General features: G+C 50.6%; 3 protein-coding genes across 3 annotated transcripts in view; 2 read left to right on the forward strand and 1 right to left on the reverse strand.

Annotated features, from left to right (window-relative positions):
• The window catches only part of PPTG_08041 (hypothetical protein), a gene marked incomplete at its 3' end in the record, with an annotated part of 2,071 nt that extends 1,897 nt beyond the window's left edge, over positions 1-174 (forward strand). Inside the window, exon 2 of the mRNA XM_008902942.1 lies at positions 22-174. Coding sequence (XP_008901190.1) covers positions 22-174 — 153 coding nt within the window. The remainder of the gene's footprint in view (positions 1-21) is intronic.
• Positions 175-431: 257 nt separating this feature from the next.
• Positions 432-1,832, forward strand: PPTG_08042 (hypothetical protein). Its single transcript, XM_008902943.1, has one exon. The coding sequence runs from the start codon at positions 492-494 to the stop codon at positions 1,635-1,637; it is 1,146 nt and encodes a 381-aa protein (XP_008901191.1). The 5' UTR covers positions 432-491; the 3' UTR covers positions 1,638-1,832.
• Positions 1,649-8,546, reverse strand: PPTG_08043 (hypothetical protein). The gene has a single exon (XM_008902944.1). It carries the CDS (start codon positions 8,411-8,413, stop codon positions 1,763-1,765), a length of 6,651 nt encoding a protein of 2,216 aa, XP_008901192.1. The 5' UTR covers positions 8,414-8,546; the 3' UTR covers positions 1,649-1,762.
• Between the last annotated feature and the right edge of the window lie 848 nt (positions 8,547-9,394).

Raw genomic sequence — 9,394 nt, forward strand, 5'->3', positions numbered from 1 at the left:
CTGGTGCCTGGCCTACCGAAGACGCGCAGTGGCAAGATCATGCGTCGTGTGCTGCGCAAGATTTCTCATGGCGAAGAGGACTCGTTGGGCGACGTGTCGACCTTGGCAGATCCGTCTGTAGTGCCGACGTTGATCACGAACACGAAGGCTTCGCTTGCCGGCAAGACATTCTAAGGCTACGGAAGGCAGAGGCACGTCGGCACTGATATTGCCGTCTTGATTAGCTCCGGGTCATGTCGTATTGTATTTTAGTACTGTCGATCATATATTTTTAAATCGATTCTAAACTTATTTGGTGCTTTTTCAGATTTGGCTTCACCAAACTGCAGAAAGGCGGCACTTCAACTTTCGACCATAGAAAAGTGTGTACCACATCACGTAGTGTACCGCACACGCCTGACGCTGGACTTTTGCGCCGTTTCCCACTCTATTTTCCCATTTGCGCTCAGTATACCTGGTGTGCTGGTCTCAAGCACATCAGTGGCTGCATCATGTTGGCCTCGTCCAAGCGGTGTCGCGCGCCCAGCGACAGCGACGACTACCTCCCTGCTGCTCACAACTACCAATTGGCGCCCATGAAGGCGCTTCTGCGCTCAGCCAGACGAGATTTCTGCCTAGACAGTCTACAAAACTCGTTCCCCATCAAGTCCGAAGAAGATTCAAAGCCCCAAGAATCAGCACTAAAACACGAGCAAGTGGGCAATAACTCAGACCAAGAGCTCAACCAAAAGTGCCGCATACTGGCCGAACTGATCGCTAATTCCCGACACCTGGTGGCCTTCACGGGCGCCGGCATCAGCACGTCCGTGGGCATCCCAGACTACCGCGGAGAGCACGGTATCCGCACCAAGAACTTTAAGAAACGACAGAAAATCGACGAGGATAATGATGAGAGCAGTGATGCAGACGAAAGCGACGTTAAAATCGAGGAGAGCAAGCCTATAATCCCAGATTTTAACAAACTGGTGCCTTCCACGACGCACATGGCACTCCATGAGCTCCATCGACTGGGCTACTTGAAGCACGTTGTTTCCCAAAATGTGGATAATTTGCACCTAAAAAGTGGCATACCGGCGAGTGCGTTGACGGAGGTGCACGGTAATGCCACTCACGCCAAGTGCGAGACTTGTGAGAAGATTTATACCAAGGACTTCCCGTGGACCGGGCTGTGTGACGACCCCGAGTGCGTAAGTACAAAACGGCCAGTCGAGCAGAGACTGAGAGCTCGCACACGACACGGTAACGGCAGGTTGAAACGGAACGTCGTGGGTTTCGATGAGCCGCTGGGGGATATTGACTTGGCTATCGACGAATGTGAGGCAGCCGATGTCGCGCTGGTACTGGGCACGTCTCTAAGAGTCGAACCGTTCTCGGAAATGGCTGGAGACTATGCAGGATCGCTGTGTATTGTCAACTTGCAGACGACAACATCGAAACTGGATCGTCGAGCGGAGGAAACGGGAGTTCGGCTGTTTGAGAAGACGGATGTGGTGATGGAGAAGATGATGCAGTATCTGATGAATGACCCTAGTTATCGTGTTCCCAAGTGGACTGGACAACATCCAACCTCTGTGTTTGAACCTGAGCACGAGAGCAAGAACCTCGTCAACGTACTCGCTGGGCGTATGCTATCATGACAGACTTGCCTCGTCACCAAGCTGGTAATTTATATATCTTGCAGTTTTTTTTTCCTAACGGGCAATAATTTTTTTGAAGAAACACGAGAATTCTATGCGTTAAAAAAACATTGACGATCTGATCTCTACGCCTCGTTCATGAGCGCCGTAATTTCCTTGTAGTCTGCGATAAGAGCGTCTAGTTCTTCCGAGTATTTTGTAGTGACAATGACATCTTCCACAGGGGCAGACAAATCAGACGCCTTCTTCAGACAAATCTTATACTGCGGGTACGAGCCGCCACAATACGCAATGTCTGCATACTCACAGAATGCGAGCATGGAGCCATCGCGACCGAGGATGTGCATGCCGTAGCCGTTCACAGCGATGACAAAGTAATTAGGCAGTTCGATGCCCAGACAATAGTTGAGTCCGTTGCCAGAGCCCTTGGAGCCGCGGTTCACCAACTTGGAAGGGAAGAAGCAGGCGCCGTACAATCTGTGGCGTGTTACCTCTTCAATGTAGATGCGTTGCAGCTCACTGACTGGGAACAAGGCGTCATGCTCGTCCAGGAGGTTATCTGTGATGGTATCCAGCACCAATTCACTCCATTCTTCCTCGTCATGTGCTGGTCGCCACTCCTGAGGGAGATAATCCAACACACCCATCTCTATGATCTCCTCTACCGTCAGAGGCGGCACATCTTCACAGTCCACAGCGATAGCGAGCGCCGTAAGGCGAAGCAGAGCCTCCTCTTCCAGTACAGGCAGGTTTCCTTTCACGATCTCGTCCTGTACTTGGATATACACCAGCCGGTCGTACATTTCGTCCGTGTACTGCAGCATGTACACCGGGTTCAAACGGATCTTGAGCACGAACCGTACGTCGCGTCCACGGATCAATTCCTTCTCGAAGATATCGCCGAGAAACACATCCGAACTCAAGAACGAAGGCGCTGCGATGAACTTGTGGAAATAACTCGTTGGAGATGACGACGAAGTGGTCGATGATGTCGACGTACTGACTGTAAGGACTGGAGGAGGCGGGATCTCTTTGGTAGCTTCGTTGCCATCAGCCGCAGGGTCATCGCTCGCAGACACGAACGAAGTGGTCGTTGTAGTTGACTGGCCACTCTTACCGAGCACAACACGCTCGGATATTGTCGTGAGGCCTAAGAAGTTGACGACATGGTCTTCAAGACCGAGGAAGTGCGAGCAGATCTCGATCAGTTGTGATACTGTGAGCTCTGGTGTGACCGGGAAGGCGTCGGCCAACGGCGTGCCGTCTAGCAACTGGATCGTTGCAAGGAATGGCGGTCGTGCTTCGTAGCCACGAATCTCGTCAATGCTGGGGATAAAACCAGTGGCGCCATTCTCCAACAAGTTCTCCAGTTTTTTAAGCGAATAGGCCGCAAAGTTGCGTACAAGTCGCCAGAAGCTGTTGGAGTCAGCCACTTGAGCCTTCAGAAACATGATCACGTACTTCTGGAGCGCTAGTGACGGTGGGAACGACGTCGCGCACATGGCAAACAACGACCAGCCGCGAATACTGCTGTCTCGCTTCGGATTCTTCGTCAGTTGCTTCATAAGTTGCAGATAAATTTCGTCCACAAGAGAAGGCTTCATCAGTCCGATCTGAAGAATATACTGCGCCAGCATCTCGCGGTAAAAGACTATGCGGTCTCTCATGTATCCCAGGATGCAGCGGTTAATAGACAGAGCCATTTGCCCAGCCGATGCAGACGTAGCGAGAGATGAAGTTTCGTCCGGATTGTCGTCAAGAACTGACAAACTCTGCGAGATCGCGCGACTCTCCCAGCATAATTTCTTCGCCAGAGCACGCTCGGATTGAGCGTTGAATCCCCTCAAGTTCTCGAAATGATTGAACGCCACTGCATCCTTCTCGGCGCCGTGCTTGGATTTTTTGTCACTTGAACTGTCTGCACTATCCTCCTCGTTCGACACTCCAGGCCACTCGGTTGTATCGCAACGTGGACGTTCACCTTCGTCCAGTACACTAGGTCGACTGCTGCTCTCGCTGTCGTTGCGAGTAAGCGTTCCCGGTCCACTCGAGCGCAGTCGATCGCCTGTCACTACAGATCTCCGTCGAGCTGACACCATCTTATCTTCAGCCTTCATTAGCAGTCGTTCGTGAACACCAGCTTCTCTTGCTGCTTGGATACTAAGCTCTAGCGCTCCAACAGACGACGCGTCAGTAGGGAGTGCCAGCGTTGATTCAAGACGAGCAGCAGCAGCGATACGAGCCTCTAACTTGCGACGCAAGTTGCCTGCATTAAGAAGGATCTGTTCCCGCTCTGCATCGTCGTATTTGGCTTCATTGTCACCACTTGAAGGGTTGGAGAACTCCTCGATTTCCGTGGACAGGAGCTGCACCGCGTCTTCTCGAATCTCGGCGTTGGCTTCCACCCGACGAGTCAACAGCTGAATGGCAGCATGGAGTCCGTCCATTATAGCAGCATCATCGGCTGCATCGTCGTTCGCTCCACCTCTCAGTTTCGAATAGCGGTCGAATAGCGGAGCAAATAGAGGAGAGCAGAACCCGATACTGATGGACTGTCCAAGTTCATGTTCCACGACTTTGGGATCGTCGGTATCAAGTGCTTGGCTTAGAGCTTCCTCGACACTCGCCACTTGTTGCAATCGCGCCATCTTTGCATCGAATGCACCTTGTAACTGGGACGGAAGGGTAGAGCGTAGCTGGTCGAGATCAGTGACATGATGAGCCTCCCAGATCTGCAAGAACAGGCCGATAGGTGCAGGTTCTGAAGCTTTCTTCTCTTTCTTCACCTTCTTTATTGTCTTCACCTTCTTCATAACAATCCTCGTCTTGGTAGATGCTGGCTTTACTGCAGAAACTGGAGCTGGAGGAGGACTTTCGCCTGATTCGGCAGCAGCCAGCAACTTTTCGCGTTCCCTTTCGGCGTTTTTAAGATTGAAATCCCACTTCGCTAAGCCCACGCCGACAGCAGCTTCAATCGCTTCAGACAACAATTCAATATCTTGTGACATCTTAGCGACGGCTAGAAACTTCACCATTTGTTTGCGCTCAGAATGTGCACTGGCAGGGACAGCTTGAGCCTCTAAAGCGCGTTCTGCATCTACTGTTCGAGGATCTCCATCAGGAACGCCAAGAGCTCTTAGTCGAACCAATACCCTCTCCACAGCGACAAAGTTCTCGTCATCTAGAGCCTTTTGAAGGGCAGCAACTAAGTTGGTCGTGTCAGCAGATCCAGCAGAAGAACTTGGGGTGATAACCTCTTCTTCAATCTCTTCTTCCACTTCCACCTCGACCTCTTCTTCAATTTCCTCTTCTTCCTCGTCCGTAACAGCCTCCACATCAGTAGGAATCGTCCCCAGTGTGTCCACAAGTGTAGGCAATTTCGCTTCGACACCCAAGCTGATTGCCTTCGTTGCAGGACCCAGCAATTTATTCAGAATCGTAGCGTCATTATCATCTTCCTTGATCGACGAAAGAGCGTGTGTGACAGACTCCACGGCGCTTTTCTCCTCCAGTGCACGAATGATCATCATCGTCGCCAGTTTTCTCTCCAATGACTCAACTGAGGGCTCCTCAAGTGTCGCCAAGGAGCCCATAAGCGCCTCCGGATCGTTAGCAATCATAGAAGCACGCAGCTTCTTGTTAACTGCAGCGAGTTTCTCCGTCTTCTGCTTTTGCATCGCCACGATACTCTTGCTTTTTCTTCGCAAGTGGTCCACTGCAAGCCAGGGCGAACTCTTCTCCGCCACACGTACAGCATACTCGATCAAGGCTGGATGGCCGATACGTGTGGCATCAGCAATGATCGAATTGACGTACTCTTCTTCATCCAAGCGTGCAATTAATTGCCGGCCCTCGTTCAACACACGAATATCCTCTGAAGCGCGCTTCCCTAAGATCTGTTTACAGTTCGCAAGGTGCTGGATGATATCGTTCTGGTCTCTCTGTGCCATGGCTTCACGCAGACCGCGCATGACATACAACAACCGCGCAGACTTCTTACGAAACCCACCACGAAGCATATTGCGCTGGATCATAGTCGCACACGCGTTCAAGTACAGGAATCGAGCCTTCTCCAGCTTTTTCCATTGGTGGCTGGTCAGATACACTTTAGTCTTCCCCACCACGAACTTCTCTTCTTCCAACACACCGATAGCAGACAGCGAACGCAGTAGAGACTCCAGCGTTCCTCGGTGACCACAGACGTTCTTATAGCGTCGGAAAAAGTGGCCGTACGTCAGATGGACAGTGAAGATCGAGCGGCTGGCTTGCATGAGCTCTACCAGATGGTTCTCTCGGATCTGCTTCATCACGTAGGCCGAATCGAACACGCCTTCTTCCAGGTCTTCATTGGGCTTGATACATACGAGAAAATTCTTTCCCGTGTGGTTCAAAGCATGCAGTAAAGCGTCAGCTTGGTTGTACACGTCAGTCGCTGCGCTGTCACTGGATGCCTTTGCCTCCTTTGCCGAGCTGATAGAACTCCGGAACTTGGAAGAAGTGCTTGTTCGACGAGTAGCTTGTTTAGCAGCTTTTTCACTGGACGCTGCAGCCATTTGAGCAGCTCCCACAGCATGGAGAACAGCGTTCTTAGACGACTGCATGATAGCTGCACACGTTGAAGAGATACTCAGCGCGTTCTTAGCTGAAAGGCCCTTGCCATTGTACGTAACCTTGCCGCAGTGGTGCTGAACAATGAACATCAGCCGCCAATCCTTGGACGGCGCCAAGTATTCGTTCGTCGTATCAGCGCCCATATTCGGCCGCGACAATCCGCCAACAGCTTCGTTACCAGAGAACAGCTTGTTGACGAAATCCTCGTCATTAGGAGCGCGTATCTTGGCGTTTTCGGTCAGTAGATCGAAGATACCGAAGGGCTTATCCTCGAATAACTGCAGACACTTTTCCTGTTCACTCGTAATGTCCACGTTAGAATGCACAGTCAGTCGGTTCTCCACTTGTTGCGACTCGTCTTCCAGATCTGAGAAATTGATCGCTAATGTGTTCTGCACGTAGAAATGGTGCACTTTTTCACTCCAATAATTGAAACAAAGCTGGTCAAAGCTGTTCTGTGACGGCTCCAGGTTTTCAAAGCCAACCATATCCAACACGTGGACGCCTTGTGAATTAATCACAATATTTGACTTCTCGTAGCGATCAAAGATGCCGCCCAAAATGCCATTTAGCGTCTCCACGAGGAAGTTAAACAGCGACTCGTACAAACTCCGGATAAACGTGTCTCGTGCTTTACGTGCTTGATTTACAGTCACCACTTTCAACGACGACACGGTCTTGCCGCCATCCTTTGAGAAAAACTGACGAGTGCGGAAGTAATTGTCCAAAACGACAGGCTCCACCTCCAGAAGCTTCGCCGCAAGCAAGATCTGCGCTGGATCCTTCAATGCGCACGACTGAGCGTCGCTTACAGTCGTAGAGTTAGCGCCATTCACCGACTTGCCACCTTCCGGGTCCGGAACGAAATCCACATTGCCCAAATGCAGCAACGCAGCCACAATACGCACGATCTCGACACGCTGGTTCTTCCTGATCCTCAAGGCTGAGAAGCTGGACATGAGGTCTCTGTAGTCTCGAGCATCCAGCGCAAAATTCGTAAGTTCCGGGTCTGCCTGCTTCAAAAGATCGAACTCCTCCACACCCTTGTTCATCTCCAGCGAATCACGAAGTGTAGGGTCATGCTGCACACCAGCGAGCACTTGATAAAACACGTGGAAGTTGCGTTCATGGCTGCGACAGTCGATTACGCGAGATTTCTCGAAATAATGGGTCGTAAAGCCGCCTCCGATCACGTAGCCATGTTTACTGAACTCCACCGAGATCATTTTAGCAAATCTGGACGAGTTTGGGTTCTGTGTGGTAGCAGCGTTTCCAAATGCCTCCAGAATTGTAAAAGCATGTAAAATCTGCTGTCCAATGGGATGCAGCACGCCTGATTCTGCTTCTGAGTCGTGTCGAGGCGTAGCGCTGTCTCCGATCTCGCACAAATACTGTACAATAAGTTTGGCCGCTTCGGACTTCCCTGCGCCCATTCCTCCAAGCAGAATAACAGCCTGATCCTCACCTGCATCTTGCATACATCTCAGAGCATTTTGAGCCAATGCAAACACGTGTGGCGGCGCGTCGTTCACTGTGTCCTTCTCGTAGAGCGGCGTCTGCTCTCTGCTCTTATTGTAGGCCTGCATATGGTCCGGTGTGTATATAGGCAATGGGGTCACAGGGTTCACACCTACTAGGACGCGATCCACCCACGTGTAGACCTGCTCCATGCGATATCGTGCTCTTAAAGTGTAGAGCGCTACGTTCTCCAATTGTTGTGGCGTGAAAGTCTCTGTGCGTCCAGCATCCCCATTGGTTGCCATTAAGGGCACATTACTGAGGTCGTGTAGCTCCAGAGGCAACAATTGCTTGGGGTGGTGGCAGGCTGGTAATTTGACCAATGGACGATCGCGGATAGCGCGCTCTTCGCCGTCCTCCGTGTGTACGACCGTCACGTGCTGCTCCTGGTCGGAATCCTCGTCGAACACGAAGCCCGTACGCACCACCACGGCGGACGTACAGATGCCGCTCTCGTCGCTTACCCAAACAAAGTCTCCTTCCTCGATGGATGCGGTCTTCTTGACACTGTGGCGCACCTGACGCGACGGACGAGGGGACGCCTGGGAGGAGGATTGATCGCTACTGAGGCGGAAGCTCCCGGGACGCTGCTGCCCATTGCCGGCGCTGCGGTAGCTGCGGCGCGGACCGCCTGCGTCCGAGCTCATTGCGGGTTACGCTTCGGAGACGGAGGCGATTTGCGAAGGTAGAGCAGGGGAAGGCGCGGTGCAATTATCCGGATGAAGGCACCGTTTCCGGATGAATTCGCCCTAATTTCAGCCGATTGGCTGAAATTAAGGTCTCTCTTATTTTATAGCACCAAGTGAAAGAGACTAAAAGGAGTCGTTCAGCTCGAAAAAAAACCATTAAAGTTTTCGGGCTGAACACCATCCATCCCACTTGTGTGCTTTTCAAATGCCATGTAGTTTGCATGTTGTAAAATGAATCAACTAATCGGTTTGAAAAGGAATATGTCGTTTTAAAGGGGGTTGTGGTGTCGATAAAGTTCTCTCGGTGACATATAATAAGTTACCGCTAAAAGTGAAATTTATTGTTGGGAACCACCCCTCGCGGCGACAATATCATTACGTTTTGTAGCTACAGAATCGCCAGTGTTGCACCACGGCGCTTATTAAGCTCGCAATTCGTCTACAAATACAAAATACACTTCAATATGCAAATACATTCTGCTAAAAAGGTTTGAGATGCATGCACTTCCGCAACGATTGTTCGTAATGTATGAGTCAAATAGCCAATATCAGTATTTGCAAATGTACCCAAGACGCTTAACCATACATACATCAATGCTAGCATTTTGTATTGAATTGTTCTTGCCCCTTTCGTGATGTCACGACATACAGCCAATAGCTTTGAGCTTGTGTCGCGTATATACTGTGTTAAAAGAGTTAAGGATACGAGCACCGTACCAGCCCTCATGATGACAACGCAAAACTATTATAGTAAGGAATAACATCTTTTAAGCGGAATAAGCGTATCACAAACTTATTTTTTACTCCCCATTGAACCTACTTGTGCGCTTTCATCCTACTAGTAGGTCAGCTTATAATTAGTTCGCGAGCTTTCAACGATCTTTCATTGGCTGATAAAAAACGATTGGCAATTATAATCCTGATGACGTTAAGCTTTTT

The sequence above is a fragment of the Phytophthora parasitica genome (assembly GCF_000247585.1).
Source record: "Phytophthora parasitica INRA-310 unplaced genomic scaffold supercont2.15, whole genome shotgun sequence".
NCBI classification, from domain to species: Eukaryota; Oomycota; class Peronosporomycetes; order Peronosporales; family Peronosporaceae; genus Phytophthora; species Phytophthora nicotianae.